The following is a 25,777-nucleotide window of genomic DNA, read 5'->3' as shown; positions in this document are numbered from 1 at the left end:
TATCAAACTCTTGCCACAGTTATTACTGATGAATTAGTACCATATCGGATTCTATTGGGTTGGCAAATAAGTTCGTTCGGTTTTTTAGAGTGGAATAAATCACAAAAACCGAACGAACTTATTTGCCAACCCAATAATTTTGCTTGAAAATTATCATTTTGATGGGATACTCTACACAGTGTCAACTAGGACACACTTGCCCCGAAAATGGGGCGAGTCCGTCTCTGAGTGTTAAAAATGCTTTCGAACCTTGTTTCATGTGCTACGGGACAAGAAAAGAATGATTAACAAGCCCCTGCTTTAAAATGCTTCTTATTGCATTAAATTATATTGTTTAGTTTTATAGTTATCCATTTTTAAACAAACATGTACTTTCATGCTGAAATATGAAAGGGGATACAGTGATGTTAAAACAAAGTTTAAAAATGCTTTCGAACCTTGTTTCAAGTGCTATTTATTAATTAAACGAAATGTAGGTATGCAACAAATATAAATTCTTTTTTCTCTTCTGTAAAATCATTGGGGATGAAGAAGTTCTAATCATTGTAACCGCAAATATAAAATCGTACAGCAAGGGGTTAATTGTGTGAATATATCTACGGTAGAATTAGTGTGTCTGAAACAAGTTGATTAATCAGAGTGTGAATAATTTTAATTATAAGTAAGCTTTATTAAGTTATAAGTAAGTTAATTTAATTATGGAAAAAGGAAATGGATCAAACAGAGAACATAGAACATAAAATTTAAAAGTACTGTCGTTGTGTTATTTCCAACGCATTAGAATGATTAAACAAAAAAAAATGAACGTGCATGTATCTCGTGTGTCATGCAATGAATACCTACATACAATGCGCATATTCTAATGACAAGAATCGGATGTTTAATAGAATAAACTTTGACAGGCACGTGATAGAAAACAGTTTTAGGAATATAAGTGATAGAACACATCATCTTCATATCTATATGAAAGTTTGTTCTTTTTGTTTGCAGAAGTCGAGAGAAGCGCAGGAGCAGCACCGGGGGCCGCGGGTACAATTGCAGGGGGCCCTCGAGGGTTGGCACCTTCCCCTGCCACCTCGACGCCCTCGACCCCCGCCACCACCACTAGCCCATCAGATTCGACCTCGTCGTCCTCGACGTCACCTAAACCTTCTTCTCCGCCTTCTGCTGCCGTAGCCGGCTTTGACAAATCGGTGCTACAGGTAAGACTTCCTCCTTTCGCTTTTTACCACGTTTTTATTAGCTCGCTTTCTTGTTTGTTTGTCTGTTTGTTCGGTGGCAAATTTTGCAATTGATTTTAAACTAACTTCCTGATGAGCTAGAGACTTGAAATCGGTTACATGGCTCAGAACTGGATGACAATGCATTATTCAAAAAAAAAAATTTTTTTAAAGTCTATCCGTTTCGGAGATATAACAATTAAATATTTACCTGTTCACCCCCCCCCCCCCCCGCGAAACCTACGTCATCGCGTTCAGCGACCGCCACGCCACGCGACAGCGCTCCCTACTCCACTTTTTTACCCAATACTTTTTTAATTTATATTACCCCTTTAAAATAATATTAACCTCATAATTAAATTTACATAAATAGTATAACCCCTCTAAAATTATATTGATTATATAAATTTAATTAATATTAATATACCTTAACTTTAAATAATATAAAAAAATTCATTTTTAATAAAATTTTTATATAAAATTAATTTTCAATTTTAAAAAGAGCTTCATTTTTTATTTAGTGTTTTTAATACATATATTAAGTTATTAGTTTTGTAAGTAATTTTTTACCGAGTAAAATCCCTCATTTTTAATTTCACTGAATATGTATGAAATTACTATAAACTTTCCTAGTTTACTATAATTTTCAAAATATTTAAAATAAAACCTTAATATTATACCATTTATAATACTAAGCCTTTTATTTAATACCTTTTTAATTTATATTACCCCTCTAAAATAATATTAACCTCATAATTAAATTTACATAAATAGTGTAACCTCTCTAAAATTATATTGATTATATAAATTTAATTAATATTAATATACCTTAACTTTAAATAATATAAAAAAAGTTCCCTCTCTAACTCATCCCCACTCCACTGACCCGATTCGCACCGAAGGAGCTCAGTGTATGTCCGTGTGTGTCAGTGTGCGTTTGAGCTCCGTGCGGTCTTTACAATGTTACTACGTATTATTATACTATAATGTTTGTTTACCAATCGAAGGGACAGTTACACCGAGATTTTCGGTCGAACCTTTATCTTTGACATTTTACCACGGCGTTCGTTTTCGATATGACGCGTCGCAATACCGTCTGAAATTTACTACATGTCTGTTATAATCTCATCAAAATGTTCAAAATCGATTGTAAAATTTCACACACACAAGACTAAAAAGCAGAAAATAATTATTTAAATAAAAATAAATCTTTTAAAAATACCACGTTTTTAAAACGGACTAAAAAGTATAAAATAATTTTTCCTAGCCCCGTACAGATTCCTAACCACGTACAGATAATCCTGAAAATTCGTGATTGTGAATTTTTAACATCTACGCAAATACTTGTAAGATTTAAAACGAAAAACGTGGGGCGCATGCAATAGATAATTGATGCACGAATAGTTCACCTAAATTACTAAAAATTTTATTGCTTCGCAAATGATATGAACTGTTGCGTGAGATTTCTCAACGGCTTCTACTCTCTACACTCCTTACTATTATCTTGCGCCCCACGTTTTTCGTTTTAAATCTTACAAGTATTTGCGTAGATGTTAAAAATTCACAATCACAAATTTTCAGGATTATCTGTACGTGGTTAGGAATCTGTACGGGGCTAGGAAAAATTATTTTATACTTTTTAGTCCATTTTAAAAACGTGGTATTTTTAAAAGATTTATTTTTATTTAAATAATTTTGCTTATCCATCTGGTGTACGGGGTGTAAAGAAATTGGGTCCCACGGAAATCACCGATACAGATTTCTCCGACACGGTTTTCGCCGACTCCAGATTTCACCGACAATAGCTTTGGGCGACAACATCTTTAACCGACAATGAATTTGATCGACAATGAATTTGATCGACAACGAATTTGATCCACAACAACTTAAGACGACCACAGTGTATGTATTATCATACAGTATTATCATATAATATTATCATACTGTGTCGCAAGTCGTTGTGGATCAAATTCGTTGTCGGCCAAAGCTATTGTCGGTCAAATCTGGAGTCGGTGAAATGTTGTCGTTGATCTCCATGGGACCCAAAGAAATTATATGTCGCGGCTATCGTAGGATGATTCTACACCCTCGATTTGGTTGATATTGAACTAAGGAAGTTGCCGCAAAAGTGACCTTGATCTTGAATTTTAAGGTCAAGAGGACAACAATTTTTTTTTAATTTCATCGTATTTTACTCGTCGCGAAGGTCGAAAGTGCGAAAGAAATGATGGATCGCAACTCAACCGCGACGAGTAAAATACGATGTAATTTAAAAAAAAATTGTTGACCTTCCGACCTTAAGATTCAAGGTCAATGTCAATTTTGCGGTATCTTCCTTAGTTCAATTTCAACGAAATCCAGGGTGTAGAATCATCCTATGGTAGCCGCGACGTACAATTTTTTTACACCCTGTACTGTTCGCCGAACCAACAAATGCGTCGCTTCATTAGCATAAAGGAGATGGCCTCAAGTCTAAACCAATTACCGTGCCCTGTTTCCGGACTCAGGAGTATTCGCGATTCAACATAACTTTAGTGATTTGATTGATATTAAGAACTTAAACCCTTGCACAGTCGGGGATTTATTTTAACTTCGAAATTAAACATTTGGATGAAGAGATTTGAATTTTTGTCAGCAAATTGTATTTCACGACAACGGGTCGAGGAATCAAATTTATGCAAGAATTTAACGGTGTACTTCTCTATTACGAAATGAAGAAAAACAATTTGTCATGCAAACTGTATCAGACTACAGAAAGAATTGTTGCCTTTTGTATAGTATATTGAAAAGTATTTAAACTCAATACCTCTATTTTCTTTTCTTCGCCTCTATATGGTGTAATATTCGCCACATCCATTTAAGACTATTATGCTCCGATTAAATATAACATATTTATGTCGAATGTTAATTTGACTACTTTTTTAAATTAATATAGGAACACAACTAAAAGAATTGGTACTTTCAATAAAATACGTCAAGTATGATATACAATGTCAGTGTAAAAAGTATTCGTCGAACTTTTTTATAATTATACCAAACGACCTGATTTTTTATAATCACTTAGCAGCACTGGTTTACGAAATGATATGCAAAAAAGATTTTCCAAAGATTATAATTTACAAGGTTACATGCAAAAATAGAAAAGGCATTTTTTAAAACTTATTTTATTTGGGCCCTTAAAGAGAAAATTTAAAATACATATTTTTTCTAGATTTATAGTAGTTACACACATGCTGAGAATTTCATCGAAATCGGTGAATGCTTCTAATTGATTATAAAAAAAATCAAGTCGTCTGGTATAAGGGGCGTACGAATACTTTTCATTAATTTGTTATACTGAAAAAAATATTCCTGTACAAGAAGAACGTTTGGTCATAATCAAAAGTCTTTGCTTCATATTATATTCCCATTCATATAAAATTTCATATTTATCGCAATTTTAAACGTCAATGTTCTACGTCTTCCGATTAGCTTTATCTTTCGCAAGAAATAATTTCTTACCCAATGATAGCTAAGGTTCACCCTAGCGAACACCCTGTATAGTCTTCAAGAAATAAAAGATAGCACTCGTGTGTCATTTTGGCCAGGAGTGCAGTCCAGGATATTTAATACTCCAGCCGAAAATGTTATGCAACGCATTTTTTGTCAGCATTCAGTGCCTTTGCGGGCGCTTTGCTCGTGCCTTCGGGCACGTCCGTCCGTTACGTTGCCATATTCTCGTCAGTCTGTCTCCACGTTCGCGTAATTTATGAGCTTTAATTAGCCGAGGTGCCCCGGGGCGGTCCAGGGTCCCTCACTATCGTAACTAACTCCACTACCATTTCCGTTGCCACCCCGGGACCAGCTTCAGTTCCTAGTTCTCATCTCCGTCCGAAGATGACCAACTTTTACATCGTGCTTCACGCTCGCGTTAAATTCAACGCCGGATTCTCCTTTCGAGCCGACTTAAGGGGGTAGTATACCCTCGATTTGTAACTAGAAAGGAACTAGAATCTTACTAGAAAAATGGCTCGAAACATGGGTTTGCGCGCTGTCGGTTTTCGTCCTTATTTCAGAAAATTTTGGGCTGAGTGAGGGCTTATTCTAAAGAGGAAGGTTAAACACACTGCGCCCTGGTTACGAGGTTAACGAGATTATGTTTATAACTAATAATATGAGGGCCCAAAGTAGAGAAAAAATCTAGGAAAAAAAACCAGCACATTTCAATGCATTTTTCTGTCTCCAAAAGACTTTATGACTTATGAGATGACCAGGGCGCAGCGCGTTGAACCTTCCTCTTTAGAATGAGCCCTCGCACAGCCCAAACTTTGCTCAAATAAGGACAAAAACCGACAGCGCGCAGACCCACTTTTTCGGACCCAAAATCTAGTAAGATCCTAGTAAATAGCAAATATCTAGCAAATAACTAGAATCTTACCAGATTTTCGATCGAAAAAGTGGGTCTGCGCGCCTGGATATTTTTGTCGTTATTTGAGCATATTTTGAGCTGGGTGAGGACTCATTCTGTAGAGGAAGGTTATATACAGGGCGCTCAACTCATGATTTAACGAGATTATGTTTATATCTAATAATATGAGTGCCCAAAGTAGAGAAAAAATCGAGAAAAATAACCGCAGATTTCAATGTATTTTTCTGTCTCAAAGAGACTTTTTTGACTGATATGACGAGATGGGCGCCCTGTAATGAACCCTCCTCTATCAAATGAACCTTTGTGCAGCTCAAAATATGCTCGTATAAGGTCAAAAAATCCAGGCGCGTTCAACGCGCTGCGCCCTGGTCATCTCATAAGTCATAAAGTCTTTTGGAGACAGAAAAATGCATTGAAATGTGCTGGTTTTTTTTCCTAGATTTTTCTCTACTTTGGGCCCTCATATTATTAGTTATAAACATAATCTCGTTAACCTCGTAACCAGGGCGCAGTGTGTTTAACCTTCCTCTTTAGAATAAGCCCTCACTCAGCCCAAAATTTTCTGAAATAAGGACGAAAACCGACAGCGCGCAAACCCATGTTTCGAGCCATTGTTCTAGTAAGATTCTAGTTCCTTTCTAGTTACAAATCGAGGGTATACTACCCCCTTAATGGCAATCATTATTCGTCGCGCGTTATCGTATCGACCCCGCCACACAGGCCCGGTCAACCCCTTTTTTTTCCAACGATACAGCCTGTTGCTTCGAGCACTTTAAAGGTCGCCATCTTGCGTGCAGAATACCCTGATAGTTCGGACGACGGTTTCGCCGTCGACAAAAGTATTCGTGACGAGCAAGTCTGACGGATGCTTTCGGAGCTATGCGATGCTGCCAACGGCAACCGACGCGACGTACACAAAGTGTCTGTTGCAGGGGCTTCGTAACGAAACCCCTAAATTCTTGGAATATTCCCTTGAAACAAGAATCCTACGGGGTGTTTCGTTTAACTGGAAACGGTCGGACGTATCGTGAAATGATCAAAGGATATACATTGGTGGACGAAATTATAAGGCACCGTTGAACACACACGCCGTGAAATCTCAGTGGAAACGAATTACAATCACGGACGAAAAGAAACTAAATTTGGATGGTTCATAAAATGATTTAAGAAAGGAACAAAGGGTTTTGAGTCGTCGACAATGTGGTGCCGGTACAGCAATGATATGGGGAGGAACTGGCTATAGACTGAAAATGGAAATAAAATTTATTGAAGACCGTATGAATAGTGCTGGCTACTTAAATTTAATTAAAGAGCAAATTGGAACATATGCTCGCAGAATTGCTGTCAGAAAATATATATATTTCTGCAAGATAATGCAGACTGTGCATACTGCTCGCATAGTAAAAAATTATTTTCAAGCGGAGAATATAAAGGTTCGGAATTGGCCTGCAACATCTCCTGACCTAAACATTATCGAGAACGTTTGCGGAAGACTGTCAAGATTATTATACGAAGGTGGAAAGCAGTACAGTACAGTATCCGAATTGAAATCAGCGATTTCAGAAGCTTGGGAAAGCATACATCAAAATCAGAGTTGGGCAAAATGTAATTTCAATTACAGTTACAATTACTTGCCAATTACTGTAATTTGGAATTGCAGAAATACAATTACAATTACATGTAATTGTAATTGGAATTGCAATTACTTGACGAATCACTGTAATTGTAATTGTGGTCCGCAATTACAATTACTGGTTGAGCGAAAGTAATTGCAATTCCAATTCCAATTACATGTAATTGTAACTGTAATTGTTAGTAGCAGTTACAAGACTTACAAGTAATTGCAGCTACCAGCCACAATTACTTGTAACTGCTACTAACAATTACAGTTACAATTACATGTCATTGGAATTGGAATTGCAGAAATACAATTACAATTACATGTAATTGTAATTGGAATTGCAATTACAATTACATGTAATTGTAATTGAAGATGTAATTAATTACTCATGTAATTAATTCCTGCCCAACTCTGATCAAAATGATATAAAAAATCTATATAGAAGTTTACCAAGAAGAATGATTGAAGTAGTACAATGTAAAGGGCAGTCCACGCATTACTAAAACTGCCAAAAATTGTGTAATTTTCATATTCAATATAGTCAAAGTGCCTTATCATTTTGCCCACGCTAAATGTCAATTTTTGTAGAAACAATAAATGGATTGAACGAGTTATTTAATTTTTCGTATATTATAGACAAGTTAGTACCTTATTTTGTTGTATATTCACTTTCTACGTGTATAAATGTACAAATGAATGTTCATTGCTAAAAACCTTGAGGTGTTCTATCATTTTGACCACCAGTGTATGTATACCACGTCTCCGAAATCATGGTACACAAAAACCATTCTGAATTGTACATGCAGAAACAAGTGGAGAAAAGGAATATGTAGCATTGTTTGTTTGATATCTTGTTTTTGGGAGAAATAAGTTTGTAGATCTGTCAGGTTCACGTCTCTTTGTACAGGTTGAGCCATAAGTCACTTTCACACTTAAAAGATGAATAACGTTTTAAGTTTTTAATCATTTGTATTTGCTTTTATTGTGGTTTAAAGTACGTTAAATGGGAATATTTTAAATTGGAAAGCGCAAAATGACGTCGCGTGGGTGACCCTCGCTTTTTGCTTTTGCTTCGAAGCTCGAGAAATTGAAATAGCGAGTGTATGCTCTCTTTTGAAACTGATCTTGAAAATACAAATCAATTATGTTTACCTCAGGATCTCAGGCAAAAATCTCAGTCTCAGGTTAAAGAAATGGAGGTGAGCTAGAGATCTCTGCAAAATAATAACATGTTAGGTTGTTGCATATGAAACGACCGATTTTATCGTTTTAACGACTCTTATAAAACGTTTCGATCAAAAAATTCTGTGTTACACTCTATAGTTACAGGTTTATTATACAGGGTGTCCCAAAATTCGTGAAAATCCCGAAAGGGGTTGGTTCCTGAGACCATTTCAAGCGATATTTTCCTTTGCAAAAATGTTATCCGCGGCTTTGTTTAGGAGTTATTAACGAAAAACACGGACCAATCAGAGCGCGACCTAGCGCAAACTGTCTATTGGCCGACTGTGGCAACTCGCTTCTAGGTCGCGCTCTGATTGGTCCGTGTTTTTCGTTAATAACTCCTAAACAAAGCCGCGGATAACATTTTTGCAAAGGAAAATATCTCTTGAAATGGTCTCAGGAACCACCCCCTCTCGGGATTTTCACGAATTTTGGGACACCCTGTATATGTCGCGGAGAGTTCCAGGAAACGTAAGCCTGACAGAATATTCTGCGACGGTCGGCACGAGTTCGGTTATCAGGGACAGGAATTAGATTTGTGTGACGCCGGTGGACAGCGCAGAAACGGCGCGGCACGGCGCGACGTCGGGGTTAGCCGAACTGCTCATGTAGCCGTATAACTCGGTCAATTTTATCGAGTTACACGCCCGTTTCTCTGCCTCCGTGCTGCTCCGATCTTCATTCGTCCCTTGGCCAAACCGAAATCTTCTTACCCTAACCCGAAAAGACTCTCGGAGCGTGCCCGAAATTCGCAGAAATTCGATATCGATACTTTATCGATACGAGCGTGGATTTCATTTTTACTACTATTTCTCCGTGCTACGGTCAAGCAGAGCTGGGTGAGGGCTCATTCTAAAGAGGAAGGTTCAACGCAGCGCGCTTTTCTCATCTCATAAGCCAAAACAGTCTTTTAGAGACAGAAAATGCATTGAAATCTGCGGGTTTTTTCCCTAGATTTTTTCTCTACTTTGCGCCCCCATATTATTAGTTATTAACATAATCTCGTTAACCTCGTGAGAAAAGCGCGCTGCGTCTAACCTTCCTCTTTCGAATGAGCCCTCACCCAGCCCACAATTTGTTCTAATAAGGTCAAACAACGTTCAGTACGAAACCCATATTTTCGACCCAAAATCTAGTAAGATTCTAGGTATTTTCTAGTTACAAATCGAGCCTATACTAGCCCCTTAAGACTAGAGTTTACCTGAGCGGTCACTCTTCCAGTGACGCTCGGAGTGTAGAGTACTGAGATATCCTCTTAATGAATCGCACCTTTGCGGACGGCTTCACCGTCGATCAGCGTATCATTTGCCGCCCACACCTTTTAAAATAGCGCATAGTCTAGTTAGTAGGCTATTATCTTACATTACTTTCCGTCACGCTGCCCGGATAAAAATCCGTGATCATTTTCCTCGGGTAACTTTTATTGTCATCTAGCCTATTGTGCCGATCCTACCGGGCTACGGTTTTCCTATTTGCCGAGTCAACAGACAGACTCGAGCGAGCCCGACGTCATAACAGCTATCTCTCTCCTTCCACTTCCGGCTACGCTGTCTCGCTGACAAGTATTGTGCTGTTTGCATAACGCGATGAGAGGCACCAAGGTAACGAGACCGGAGCAGGAATCGAGTTGCCAATGAAATTCTATTTCGCCTCGCCCCGTGATACGTACGTGCTACCTGTAGATGTGATCCTGTCGACTCGGTTACCTTCTCAAGGAGACTTGGAAACACTGTACTTGTTGACGTAGAGCACGAGCCAACACACGGAAACTATACGAAAATATTTGTTCACTTTTAAGTATTCACAGTTTAGAGATTAAACGCAAATAACTGCCACAGGCTATTGTTTCGTCGTGCTTACTTTCCCGATTCTTCTCAGCAGAACACGACAAATTTCATCGTCCAGAAAGCCAAGAATCCAGTCGCAACATTTTCCACTGAAAATATTCTGTTCTGTGAACGATCAGATCTTAAATTTACTCTTCAAGAAATCATTAAATATCTGATGGTTCTATTTCGTTTGTTAACGTTAGCTTCCTGAATTGGAACTTCTAAATTTTGTTGTTGCAAGAACGATTAAATGTTAAATATACTATTCAAGAAGTTATTAAATTCCAAACGGTTTTATATTGATTTTTCGCGTTAGCTTTCAATGTAAGCTACTGACATTTGTGATTTTAACTCGTAAGTAGACCTTCAAACTGTAATTTAAAAAAGCAACGATTCGATTCGATTATATTTAATATTCATCTCTAGACTACGGATCTTTATGCAAAATAAAAATTGTCTGCATCGATTGCAAGAAATAGAGATTAAATTGAACGTTATTTCTTCCCTTAATGATTTTAATAGAGGAGAAATCATATATTGACAACTTTAATTTTTAAAATGATTCAGTAATTTTGATTTTTTCATCTTCTCAATTTTGCTTTAAATGCATAAAGATCCGCAGTCTATTCATCTCTATCGAATTCGAAGTTTCATCTAAATTCAAAAACAGATGTAGTATTAAAAGTTACATATTAAATAATTATTATTAGCATTTTGAGACGGGCCCATCGGCCCAAATAGTTGAGTTAAACCAAACATGTACACATATCACGATTCTCACAATATCTCATTTTAAAAAAAGTTTTGCGGTTTTAGAGTGTGCATGGAGACTTTGTTGTTTGATGTTCGCGACTGGCCCCGTATAAAGTATATTTTCGTCTTTGAATTACACGAAATATATAAACATGTAAAATATCCTACAATTCTGTTGCGCACTGCAGTCTCGTGAAACTTTGTTGAAATTGAAATCGAAGAGTTGAGATCCTTCCTTTGCAGCTTCAAATTCAAGATTCACGATCTCCTGAAATTTAGAGGACCTTCGCCGGAAATTATGTTCTTCCAGTCGAGGGTTTTCCAGGTGGATTTTCCTTCCAGGTGCTCGACGCGTGGACGACGTACGGTTGGCCAGAATCGTGAAGTAGGCGGACCGAACCCCCAAATATCATGTCCTGAAATGTCTTAAAGTTAGGCCTACTAAGTTGTTTATTCTCGTCTGTGACGTGATCACGTGCAACGTACCTTGTATGCTGTATGTCTTCGAGCAGACGATAAATAAACATACGTTCGCCCGAAGAGTTGCACATCGGTCGATCCATTACGTGTTCCAGTATCAGGTTATATTACCAGAGAGCGAATCTTTATGCAAAATAAAATGTTTCTACATCATTTATAATTAGTGTAGACTGCGGATTTTATGCATTTGACAAAAATGGACACGTACAACTTAAAGCAGTGGACATGTGAAAAATATTTAAGGACATCAACGTATTAGTTTCAGCTCAATCGGATAATTAAAAGAAGAATACAATTTTTATTTGGCTCCTGTGTCCTGTAATCAATGCAAATATTTTTTATTTTCTAATTATCTAATTATTAGTCTAATTATTAGACTGCAGATCTTTATGTATTTATTGCTTCTAAAAATGCTCAGAAAATGCTAGAATATAAAAAATTCTATAAAATTTATTACGATTTTTCGTTATTTCAGATCTGTAAAGGCTACCACCACCGAAAATAAGATTCTATTTACTCCCAGTTTTTTGAAATTTGCCTGCAAAAATTAAAAATTCCATAAACATCCGCAGTCTATCTATAATTTTAATTGTCTGAGAATAATGTCACCATATTTTTATATTTCTCTAACGTTTTTGCTGCTTTAAGTTTTACCGACTCATTTTTATTATAAATGTAGAAAATCCGGTGTCTAAATATTACTAAGCGAATTTTGATTCAAATCGACAATGGATTCTAAACATTATCCTCATTCATTCTGAGAAACAGGGGTCCAATAAAAATATATTTCCTCGCCTAATAATTTTAATAAGTCGACAACACAACAGAACAGTGTTTATCAATTACTTCAATTTTTAAAAAATGTTTTTACAAGGTGAAACACTCACGAAAGACAGTTTGATAAAGATAGTTTTTTATTCTAGTAAAAAAGTAATATCAAAATCAGATTCAACGAGTTAAAGAACCCCTAAAACCGTCCTCTTTGTAATAAATACGGCATAATTAAGGGAGATATGAATTTTATCCACCTATTTTATTATTCTGGCTCACTGTACGTCGTTTCGCGTCAGATTCAATTCATAAATCTCTTAATAATACATCTTTACTTATAAACACGACAGTTTTAAGAGTTTTTGGGGTCGCGGATTGCGATTCTAGTATTTTCTTGTTAGGGTGAGAAACTACCTTTAAAATATAGTACCCTTATAAGGGATGTTTCAATTTAAAATGATTCTTTTAGTAGTAATTTTCTAAATGACATTTTGTTCTTGAGTTCATGAGAAACAAATTTTCACAAGATGGCTTTGAAAGGTGCACTGAGCGGGTTCGAAGAAATGAAATGACCTTGCACTGTTACACAAGCACATATATTGCTATAACTTCCGTTTAGGCAAAAGAGAAGTGTTTAGGCAAAAATATTATACATATGCACGCACTCCAAGTACTATTCAAATGCTATGTTAACTATCGCGCATCAAAGTATGTGTGTCAAGTTTAGAAGAAATCGTTCTAATTCTAGAGCATCCTTTCCGACTTGAAAGTTTTCTCAACGAATTTGTAGTGACTTGTAGCAAAATTGATGCATACTGTAACATAATATACAGGGCGTCCCAAAATTCGTGAAAATCCCGAAAGGGGTTGGTTCCTGAGACCATTTCAAGCGACATTTTCCTTTGCAAAAATGTTATCCGCGGCTTTGTTTAGGAGTTATTAACAAAAAACACGGACCAATCAGAGCGCGACCTAGACGCGAGTTGCGACAGTCGGCCAATAGACAGTTGGCGCGCCGGGCCGACTGTCGCAACTCGCGTCTAGGTCGCGCTCTGATTGGTCCGTGTTTTTTGTTAATAACTCCTAAACAAAGCCGCGGATAACATTTTTGCAAAGGAAAATGTCGCTTGAAATGGTCTCGGGAACCAACCCCTTTCGGGATTTTCACGAATTTTGGGACACCCTGTATAAGTACATTTAACATTTATAAGGGAGCATACGCCCCACGCTGAACTTTCCGTTCAGGCCGACTGGAATTCTCATTGAAAAACGAACCGTATGTCTTTGTCAAAATAATTCCTTAAAAATTCAATTTATTGCTTTGTTGTGTACAATGCATATTACAAACTCTACACTCTTTTCTTCATAATTATGGTATTACACTATTACATTATTGAAAAATTCTAAGGCATAAGCCAAAAGCAAGTTTATTTAACCGTAAAATCGTAAAAGTGTGCTCAAAATCGGAACGTGTTAAGGATCTTTATAAAAAATTTCATACATTTTGAAAGAATTAGAAAATTTGAATTTAGTCGGCGTTGTGTTCCGATTCCAGTCCAGTGTGCGTTGGTTCCTGTTGCAGCAGCAGGACCTTGTCTGTTCCGTCTCAATCGAGCGTCACCTTTTTTAGAGCGTAGTCTGCCTCGGTTCGGCGTTACATGAAAAGTCTCGTCCCCGTGTCTCCGGGCACTCACGAACTATTTCGTACTCCATTTTCCTTTGAGCCGGTCGTGGTATCCAGCTTATTAGATTCTTGTCGACTGCTGCAGCGAAACGTTTTCGTATTCGACGTCCGACACGCGTCCTCAGCACTTCAAGAATGCAGCGCGACACGGTACCCGTACTTTTCTCCATATTAAATTCGCTGTTTTCTTTAGAATTCGTTTTTATTTCTCCTGCGCCACGGGAACGTTTTTCGCGGAGGTAAAGCCAGACGAAGACAATGAATTTTTCCTCTCGGTTTTCTTTTTTTTCACGAACGACTTGAGGAGCACAGAGAGCAACACAACGGAACGCTGGATGGAAGGCGGCCGATGGCCGAAGAGTAGTTGTTAAACTTCGCGGGAAGTATGCTCGGAATGCGAAGGCTTTCCACAGCTCGCCGGAAAGAAAGAGACCGACTAATGTAAAAGCAAGAGACCGGGAAGGAGAAAAGTAACTACGCTGGATGTTACCGAAGAATTTAATATCGGACATGCCAATAGTTGTCGCGGTTCTTTACGGTCCCTGATATTCTGAATTGATCTTTTAATGCTGTTCACAGCCTTAAGACTGCCTGTGTCGCGGCTCCTTTGATAGATAGGGTGACATTTATTAATCGAACATTTTTTCCATTGCATCCTGTAGTACTCATCGCGAAGAACAAAAGTCTCAAAGGAACTATAGAGGTCTCATTCAACCGTTCCCTTAAAGAACAACTTCAAAGTTTCCATCTAAGGGATGATCCCAAATTTATTCAGGATTATTATTATAAATTCGTTATCAAACAGAATACAACAACACTCGAAATAAACGGAAATTATGAACACTACAACTACCAAAAGAGGTTTAACTAACCATTTCGGATTTGTTGTTCAATACCTGTCGAAAGCATAAACATGCAATTTGTGGAAAATTATCAAGCCAATTGGTTTATTCGTGCGGATGCTGCAGTAAAAGTAAATCTCTACTTCAGCGAATACGCTCTTGTAATTCGTATAACAAAACAGCATCGAGCGCAGTCAACGTTTACAATATATGTACAATATCTTATGTGATAATTGCTTAACGAAACTCCCTTTTCTCAAATCATTGGTTTTTCATGATGTACAGAAGGTTCGTCTGAAAATCATGTTTTTACTGATTTTCTTAGTTTTTTCAAAGTTATTTCTATTTTGGATGTGACAAACGTATACTTTTCAAATTGCATCTTGTACAGCATTAAAAATACATTCGAATATTGAACTATTTTTCTTTTTTTTTGAAAACCAGATAATTATTTTTCTACATAAAAATGATCAATGACCTTCAACCCCTTCAGTATAAAAAATTAAACATCAGCATAAATTGCTGAATAATACCATATGATAAATAAATAATGTCATGTAGCACCTCTTTGGATTTGTCTCAGTACCTGCTGTTATCTTCCAGAAAAAGATATAGTATTCCATTTAAGAAAAATAGATTGATCTTCAGATCTCCCCCACTACTCCACCCACAAGAAAACAATTAATACTACGTAATATAGCCCGTCATACCAAACAACTTTTGTACGAACATTTTTTTGATAACGGCAACGCAAACAGGACACTGTATCTTTTAAAAAGAAAACAAGGAAACATCACTAGATAGTCCAGTCAACGAAAAGTTGTAGAGAGAAATGGAAGGAACACAATTTTTAACTTTGGGTCTTTGTTTGGACTAGTTAGGAGGTAAACATACTAAAAGTCCCCACTCCTTGGAGGTGAGCAGGGTACAGGGGGGCACATAGAAGGTCCCCTTTCTCGGTTTTCCGTTTATATCTCGGAAGCTATGCGTCCTCGCAATAAGACCATTCCATACAAAATTAATGCTGACGAAATGTGCCACAAGATTGATTCGATCTAGTTTTTTGCTATTTCGCATAGTTCCCGAGATATTCGCGCTCCAAGTTCACTAATTGTGCTGAAGAGTTAGCTAGTCAAATAAGGCAAAAGACGTGAGGCGAAAAGTTCTTTTTCACAATTAGAGATCTTTGAGCGCGGATATCTCGGAAACTATGCGAGATAGCGAAGAACTGAATAACATCAATCTTATGGCACATATTGTCAGCTTTAATTTTGTGTAGAATGGTCTTATCGCTAGGACGCATAGTTTCCGAGATATCCGCGCTCAAAGTTCACTAATTGTGAAAAAGAACTCTTCAGCACAATTAGTGAACTTTGAGCGCGGATATCTCGGAAACTATTCGAGATAGAGAAAAACTGAATAGAGTCAATCTTATGGCACATATTGTCAGCTTTAATTTTGTATAGAATGGTCTTATCGCTAGGACGCATAGTTTCCGAGATATCCGCGCTCAAAGTTCACTAATTGTGAAAAAGAACTCTTCAGCACAATTAGTGAACTTTGAGCGCGGATATCTCGGAAACTATTCGGGATAGAGAAAAACTGAATAGAGTCAATCTTATGGCACATATTGTCAGCTTTAATTTTGTATAGAATGGTCTTATCGCTAGGACGCATAGTTTCCGAGATATCCGCGCTCAAAGTTCACTAACTGTGAAAAAGAACTCTTCAGCACAATTAGTGAACTTTGAGCGCGGATATCTCGGAAACTATTCGGGATAGAGAAAGACTGAATAGAGTCAATCTTATGGCACATATTGTCAGCTTTAATTTTGTATAGAATGGTCTTATCGCTAGGACGCATAGTTTCCGAGATATCCGCGCTCAAAGTTCACTAACTGTGAAAAAGAACTCTTCAGCACAATTAGTGAACTTTGAGCGCGGATATCTCGGAAACTATTCGAGATAGAGAAAAACTGAATAGAGTCAATCTTATGGCACATATTGTCAGCTTTAATTTTGTATAGAATAGTCTTATCGCTAGGACGCATAGTTTCCGAGATATCCGCGCTCAAAGTTCACTAATTGTGAAAAAGAACTCTTCAGCACAATTAGTGAACTTTGAGCGCGGATATCTCGGAAACTATTCGAGATAGAGAAAGACTGAATAGAGTCAATCTTATGGCACATATTGTCAGCTTTAATTTTGTATAGAATAGTCTTATCGCTAGGACACATAGTTTCCTAGATATAAGCGGAAAACCGAAAAAGGGGACCTTCTACGTGCCCTCCTAGGAGTAGGGACTTTTTTAGTATGTTTACCTCCTAACTAGTCTAAACAAAGTCCCAAAATTAAAAATTGTGTTCCTTCCATTTCCCTCTACACCCCCCTTATGAACATTTATTGACTGGACTATAGAATACAAAATTAGTGATCAAAACTTTAATCGGCAATATCTCGAAAGTGAAAGTTTGTAACATGCGGCGCTCTTCCTTACAACCACACATTTCAGGTGGACAGAGAGTGTTGGGACACACTGTATGCACCTACTCCGACTAAGGTCTTTGAGAACCACGCCCTCGGCATAATTAATATCTCTGCTATTTTCGAACGTAATTATTTCTGAATTCTTGTTCGTGTAATGTTCGCTGCGGGTTATTATCGAGCCTATTCAACGGATTCCATTTCCTCTTCAAACTGTGATTATATTGAAAATCAAGCAGCTTGTTTATTACGAGTGCGGCGGCCGAACAAGTAGAAGAGCCGCGATACAGGTCAGACCGAGCTCCTGTTACTCCCGCGCTCTCGATATTTTTAATTAAATCGCTGCCGGCCCGATCAGCGAGCACACTTACTTCAATTCAACCGCGTTCCGTTTTCGATGCACAAGAAATTATTAAAAATCTGGGACTGCCGGAGTTCCCGTTTTCGTCGAAATCTTTCTGTATTGAATGAACTGCAGTGCGGAGCATTGCTGCGATGACGTGACATGGTTCTCAACGATTGTATCTTAAACTCACGTTTCCCGAATATTCTGTATTCTGTGAAAATTTGGTATATATTTATTTTCAGTATGAATACCTGCCCATGAAACAGCCCTGTAGCTGAATATAGGATTTTATTCTGTGAAAAAAACCATCACAATTTTTTAACGAGAACCTGCATATTTTATCAAACATTCTTCTACACGTGTTCAAAGTATTATGTTGTTCAAATTGTTTTCATATTATTATAAATGCCGTCGGCTTTAGCTTCACCTAATTAATGTACAGTGCGCCTAGTTGAATATAAATGTATATGCAGTGAGCCACAAAAGTATTCGAACGCCCTTTAAAACAGAATAACTTTTTTATAATTGCACTAAACCACCGGATTTTCTATAATCAATTACAAGCATTGATTTATGGAGTGATATGCAAAAGAAATTTGCCAAAAATTATAATTTACAAGGTTTACATGAAAAAATAAAAAAGGCATTTTTTAAAGCTTTTTTATCTGAGCCGAATATTAAATTAAATGTAATAAATATAAAAAATTAAACATAAAATTAATTGTTAATCACCTTGATAAATAATGAGCGTTGTCAAAAACGTTCGCGGACATGGGTCAGCTTATTTCTGCTCCAGATTCGCCGGAAAAAGTTTAACAAAATCAACGACTCCACTACTGTGAACTCTCCTTGTTATCAAACGAAAATTCGTCGTTTTCGCCAATCTTTTCGAAATCACATTTTGGCCAGCTTATCAGGCAAAAAAAGCGTCATTGTGCTGCTGCGCCTCATCGATGCGGGGAACGAGCGATACGGACTCCAGCTCGAGACTGAAATTGTAAATTAGTCGAGGAATTCCATATTGCCGCACGGGAAACGTCATTTCCCGTGTAACAAAGAAATCCTAATGAGATCTGTTCGGACTGAATAGCTCGACGACACCGAGGAATTAGTGACGCGCTCGCCTCTTCAGAGTAACAGGAAACGATTGTTCTACGAGTAGCAATGTATCTGCTAGTGGGAAGCGTGTAAGTTTTCGGGTAGGTCGATAAATCGTGAAAGAGATAAGCCGGAATGCTACAGGAAATTAAGGTCTCTGCTCGGTTCGACGTCCCCCAAGTCACTCTTCTCCGGCTTCGGGTTCTGAGCCAGTGTCCTTCCTCTCTGGCTTTCACCTTAGCCCTCGGTTCCCACATAAAGCCGGCCTGATTAAGTGCATGTTGTCGAAGAACGATCATATCTCTCTCGTGTGGTTTTCTTCGCGGTGGACCTCGCTTCCTCTTTTTTTTTCTTTCCGTCTTCCCTTTCCCACCCCTCTTGAAAAGACTCCGACGGGGAAGCCCGATGAAAATGAAAGGCCTAGACGTCGTCCCCCTCGCTGTCCCGGGGGAGCACGTTGCGAAAAGAGGGTGGAAAAAAATATATATATATATACATCTATACATTGTATATACATATGCATATACACGCGCGTCCGTGGAAGTGTAAGAAAATATTCCGGCGAGTCCTCGTATATATGCCACGAGACTTTTCACGCGACAGTAAGTTTGATATCTGACCCGTTGAAATATGGGGGATGATGATGATTATCGTTACGCATCCATCGTACGGGAATTTAGAGTCTCGTAAAATCTGCATGCCGCTTCGAAAAAGTGATCGGAACAGACGCGGCAGATCGGGGATTCCGTCGGGACGTAGATAAGCGCGAGATATTCGGGAATTCTATCGAGAAAGTAAAATGTTAGCAGGTTGACGTGCGACCTCACGTATGCGTGACTGTTCTCAGATATCGGTTGTCGAACGTGATTTATCCTCGCAAGAGGTCGCAGTGGTGGGATCGTTTATTTTAATGAAACTTTTTCTAGCGAATCTAGAACAGATTTGTGCAGAATTACAATTGAATTACTCCACGAATTATAATATTACAAAGCAATTGAATTACAATTCAATCACTCGAGGAATTATAATCACAATGTTATTGAATTACATTATAATTCAGTTATATTGTAATTTATAATTCAGATCTTCATTCAATTATGTGATGTAATTCGTAATTGCAATGGAGTTACTGATGTGCAATGGAGTAACTGCAAGTAATTGCAACTATAAAATACATTCTAATTAAATTACGATGTAATTCGTAATCGCAATTACAATTACATTGTACATCCGAGTACAATTAGTAAGTACATGCAATTATACAATACATTGTAATTAGATTACAATTACATTGTACATACGAGTACAATTAGTAATAACAATTAGTAAGTACATGCAATTATAAAATACATTGTAACTAAATTACATTACGAATTACGATGTAATTAAATTAAAATGAAAAATTAAAGGATAACAAAGTAATAGGTAAGAAGAGGTTGACAAATCCATGTGAAGGATTCAAACAGAAGGAATTTATTATTTATAAATTCATAATAACTGAACAGAAATAACCTTTGCGTTACAGACTTTTTAAATTTCAAACATAAACATGAAAAGCAGAAAAAGGAAACATGTCCCTACTTTACCCAGATTGCGATATATTTAAAGGAAAAAATAACGACAATCATCTAATGAGACTCATTAAACAAACATTAATATTATATGTAAGTAAAATTATCGAATAACAGAAAACTGAAAAAAACTACACCGCACAGACATCAAACAAGTATATGAAAGAAAAACATAGAAATATATCGCACTTGTTCAAAGTTCTGGGCTATAATTTGGAGAGCTGTATTTTAATTATATTGTATTTCAATTACACAGTAATTGAATTAATTGAAAGATTTGAATTATGTAATTCAGTTACGACGTAATTGAATATGCTTGGATTGATATAATTGAATATGCTTGGATTGATATAATTGAAATACAATGTAATTCAATTGCGTAATTGAATTAGCACAACTATGATCTGGAGCAAGAATAAGCATACTCGTATATTTGACAATACTCATTATTAGACTGCGGATCTTTATGAAAAATAAAAATGTTCTGCATTGATTGTGGGAATCAGGAATAAAATGAAAATTGATTTCATCCCTTAACAGACTTTTTACATTGAAAAGATCATAACAATATTCTTAGATTTTTCATTGTTTTATATTTCACCCAGCATCTTCATAAATGCATAAAAATCCGCAGTCTACTCATTATTTATCAAGATAATTAACATTTAATTGTATGATATCCAAACCCATTTTGTTCCGTCACCAATAATAGCAACCGAGTTATTCTAGTATATCCCAGGAAATATTTCATAATCATTGAACCAAACTCGTAAATATTCAGCAACAAGTAATCTGTTTTTATTGCTTACGAAATATTTAAAAATTTGGGAAATTTTGTCTCTGCTCGGGTAAGGTAAATTTTTTCGAAATATGTAATTAGATCCGTTGTGAAAGGTCATTCATCTAGTTTATACTTTAAACAAATCGTCTAGAAAAAGATTACTTGTAGATTTTTACAAATCATTCCTATCGGTGTTTGCAAGCCATCAATTTTGATTTGACGGAAATAAAAAGTTCTTTTTTAATAGAAAACTCATTATCTAAATAATGGTTCAATTACAGCACCTAATAAAAAATTTGAAGAAAACGCATGGTACCTTTGCTGCAAAAGTAATTTGACACAAAAGACACAATTTTCGAGTTGTCATTATAATAACACTATAGAGACACTTGCAAAATCTCATTCATTTATCTTCATAATTTGATCGGTACAGGACAGTTCTGTCACTCTGCTTGAATTATATGGCTGCATTCTACAAAAGCGTGTTATTACACATTAGTTTTCTTGACTCAGATGGCTTTCCACAATTGAAAACCACAAACGGAGAAAATATTTGAACTCATTACCTAAATAATGGTTCAATTACAGCACCTAATAAAAAATTTGAAGAAAACGTATGGTATCTTTGCTGCAAAAGTAATTTGACACAAAAGACACAATTTTCGAGTTGTCATTGTAATAACGTTGTAGAGACACTTGCAAAATCTCATTCATTTATCTTCATAATTTGATCGGTACAGGACAGTTCTGTCACTCTGCTTGAATTATACATATGTGGCTGCATTCTACAAAAGCGTGTTATTACACATTAGTTTTCTTGACTCGAATGGCTTTCCACGATTGAAAACAACAAACGGAGACAATATTTGAATCTGTTTTATGAGAATTGCACTTCTTGTTTATAAATGTGATTAACAAAATATTTGATTTATTATTTCATACCTTTTTGAGTTGCAGCGCGAGTGCAAATATACATAGAATAGAAAATTAAATAACTAATCGAGTTATAACTATGATTATTGCTGTGTAGCATTTCGCGATTTATATAGGGTGTCTCAGAACGGATAATACAAGCGAGCATTCAGCGATTCTACATGTAGAAATAAATAAAAATTAATAAATAGCTTTTCTTTGGTTGACGTTCTTTCGGGAAAAAACGAGTTTGAGAATTCGTCACATTCGCGAGAAGTAGAATTGGTTGGCAATGATCAGACGCGTCAGCCGATTTCTATTGAAGACAGGGTACGATGCATTTTATTTGAAATGAGATAACAAATAATCATTATTTTTATATGATAAATGCTACAAAAAAGTATTTTTATAATTTTGATTCATAAGACTTATTTTTTAATTGTTTATTTCAAATAGTGTTGTGAATAATTATCGTAAAAACTTTAAAAGATTGGTTTTCAAATACCCCATCGAGTTGGTTAGTTTTAGAAAATACAATTTCGATCAGTAAGAATAAAATCATGTGTTTAGATAACGTAAAATATGATTATAAATATTTTGTATGAATTATTTTGTGATGGGAGGGCCAAGTTTTGTTAGAATTCGCGAGAAGATGATAGAGGTTTTAACGATTTAGTTTTCGTTTGACTAAATAAATTGCTTTGATTTTCCAAAATATTTAGAAAGGTCAGAGATATGTACATAAACAAATGTATTGAAATACCTTACGTTTTTGAAAATATCGGCATGTTACACTATACAAAATAAAATCTTTACTGAAAAAAATATAGATCTACTTAAATTTTCGTTGTAATAAATTCATCTGAGAAAGTATAAAACGTGAAGATCATCGGTAATACTGACTGGTAAAATATGTTAGCAAACTATGTGAAGGTATTGTAAGAAATCTGTGTTCTGCGCGACTAAACTATTCCTTGGAGGTTCTTTACTCCGTAGTTTACACACGACAGACTTTTTCCCAAATGCATATTTCCACCAACCCCTCTGCGGCGCACGCACGCACGCACACACCCACACGATAATACTAAACAAATCCTGTCGAAATAGCTACGGACACTTCATGGGCCAGCAGAATCTCTGAACTTATTTCTATGGAGGACACGTTTCAACCCCTATTCCCTGGTCTGTGTTTTACATCCTCTGACAGTGGGGTCTACACTATCGCATCTTTAGTCGTAACGCTTTAAACCTCGATGTTGTGTCAAACTTATAAGGAGGCTCGACACGGAATTCATAAAGATTCGACACGACGTGTTATTTCGTTGATCGCTCGCAGGGGACTGTCTCTTTTTATTTTTAAACAAAATCACAACGTAAACATTAACAAAACATTAACGCAATCAATAAAAACATATATAACACTTGCAATCAATAAAAACATATATAACACTTGCAATCAATAAAAACATATATAACATGCACACTTACATCATTCTTACAATTCGGCCGTCCTGACGACAAATCGTCCCGATTTACCGAAATATAAACAACAAATATATACCGATGACAAATATATGTCGATTCACAGCTTACAACTCTTGAAAATTATAAGGAGGCTCGACACGGAATTCATAAAGATTCGACACGACGTGTTATTTCGTTGATCGCTCGCAGGGGACTGTCTCTTTTTATTTTTAAACAAAATCACAACGTAAACATTAACAAAACATTAACGCAATCAATAAAAACATATATAACACTTGCAATCAATAAAAACATATATAACACTTGCAATCAATAAAAACATATATAACATGCACACTTACATCATTCTTACAAACTTTACACTCCTTATTTATGGAATGCTTGTCTTTGCTTGGAGTTTAAGATAGTAGGCGGTCGTAGTTTAAAATGTCGATCCCCAACCCCATAGTATTTGCGGCGGTGCTGACAAACACGTAGGAAATTTTATTACGCGACCCATCAAATTGACGGGTTCTAATATTTTTAATTAACGAACATTGAGATTGTACAGATGCATCCATCAGGAATTATTTAACAAATTGGTTTCTTTGGGTATATATTGTTTTAAGAACGGCTAGAAATTTAGATGGGCACATTCTTGTTTGTTATATCGCACCCCCGCCAGAAAAGTGACACAACACAAAAATGCAGCATTTGAGAAAAATCAACTTAAAGAAGTGTAAGCTTCTTTGAAATTTCAGGTAAATATGATAAATTGCGTGATAGAGATGCGACGCTTTTCGTGCATGTTGGGGCACTTCATACATATTTTGCAATGACATAACCTCGAAATTGCCATTTTTTTACTTGTGTCACTTTTCTTGCGGGGCTGCGATATACTTGTCAAAGTGTGAAAGTTGTCTGCATCAATTGCAAAAAATAGAAACTAAATTAAATGTTTTTTCTTCCCTTAATGATTATAATAGAGGAGAGAAATCATATATTGACATCTTCAATTTTTAAAATTTTTCAACAATTTTAAATTTCATCTAATCTAATAAAGATCTGCAGTCTAATCATTACTATTTATTACAAACTACATGTACTATGTATTACAAACTTTTACGCGCGCTGGCAGCAAGGCCCTTCACTCGTGATGCAAAAGTGATGTAAAACAGTCACTTTTGCTCCGTAAACCCAGCGTTAAAACCGTATAAAAATGTTATCGAAAAAGATATTTAACATTAAGTATCCAAGTTTCAATCGAATAATCATTTAAGATTTACAGTGGGTGTACAAAGTGTTCGTACACCTTTTAAAAACTAATAACTTTTTTATAATTGTATCAAGCGACGTCATTTTTTATAATCAATTAGAAGCATTGGTTTACGAAGTGATATGCAAAAGAGATTTTCCAAAAATTACAATTTACAAGGTTACATGCAAAAATAAAAAAGGCAATGGTGGTAATGTATTAAGAAATTAATCAAACTTTGTTACATTTTATGAAAAATGATATTGTATTATATTATTAACACTTGCTGTAATTGTCTGAAATCTGCAGTCTACTTACTAACTGATTTTTGTTGCTTAATTGTGATATCATTTTGGTCATGCTGAATGTTGTAATATTGATTTTAATGTAACGAAGTCGTTAAGGGATGAAATCAATTCTTATGTTATTTCTGATTCCCACAATCACTGCAAAACATTTTTATTCGTTTGGAAAGAAAGTTCGTAGCGTTTTCAAATTAATATTCAAAGATAAAATTAAGATATTTATTCATAGGTTTATTCAATAATGTGATAGGCTACCTCAAAAGTGGCAAAAAGTAAAAGAACAGAATGGGAAATGTGTTTTTGAATAAATCTATGAACGAATATCTTAATCTCACATTGGAATTTTATTTTTAAAACGCCACAAACCCTATATTATGAATAGAATATCGAATTGCATTGTACTATTGAATTGTATAAAATTACGTCCGCCATAACATGTTTACTTGCCCGTTGCTCGCTATGCGACCGTTGCGACATATACGGAAGAAAAATTATGTAAATGGAAATTTCAGAGACTGTTATCGGTGACCATCATGACGATGAATGTGTTAAAAAGCATAATTTTTTGTAGAGAAGTGGCGCAAATGAGGATTTCAGGAGCGCAACCTCTGGTTAAACAACACATTTGAAATATTGTATTGTACAAACATTGCTTTACCAATTATTTCATATAAAAGTTATAAAACATTAATTTAATCAATCTACTTTTTAAATCCTTCAACCACGAT

General features: G+C 36.1%; 1 protein-coding gene across 12 annotated transcripts in view; it reads left to right on the top strand.

Moving 5' to 3' along the window:
• LOC143217586 (dystrophin, isoforms A/C/F/G/H) overlaps nt 1-25,777 on the top strand; it is a 1,095,306-nt gene that overhangs the window by 198,692 nt on the left and 870,837 nt on the right. For all 12 annotated transcript variants that reach the window (XM_076442046.1, XM_076442049.1, XM_076442042.1 and 9 more), the window contains one exon: nt 991-1,202. In XM_076442046.1, coding sequence (XP_076298161.1) covers nt 991-1,202 — 212 coding nt within the window. The remainder of the gene's footprint in view (nt 1-990; nt 1,203-25,777) is intronic.

The sequence above is a fragment of the Lasioglossum baleicum genome, chromosome 17 (assembly GCF_051020765.1).
Source record: "Lasioglossum baleicum chromosome 17, iyLasBale1, whole genome shotgun sequence".
Classification (NCBI taxonomy): domain Eukaryota; kingdom Metazoa; phylum Arthropoda; class Insecta; order Hymenoptera; family Halictidae; genus Lasioglossum; species Lasioglossum baleicum.
The sequence above is the reverse complement of the archived record's forward strand: the minus strand, read 5'-3'. Positions and strand labels throughout refer to the sequence as shown.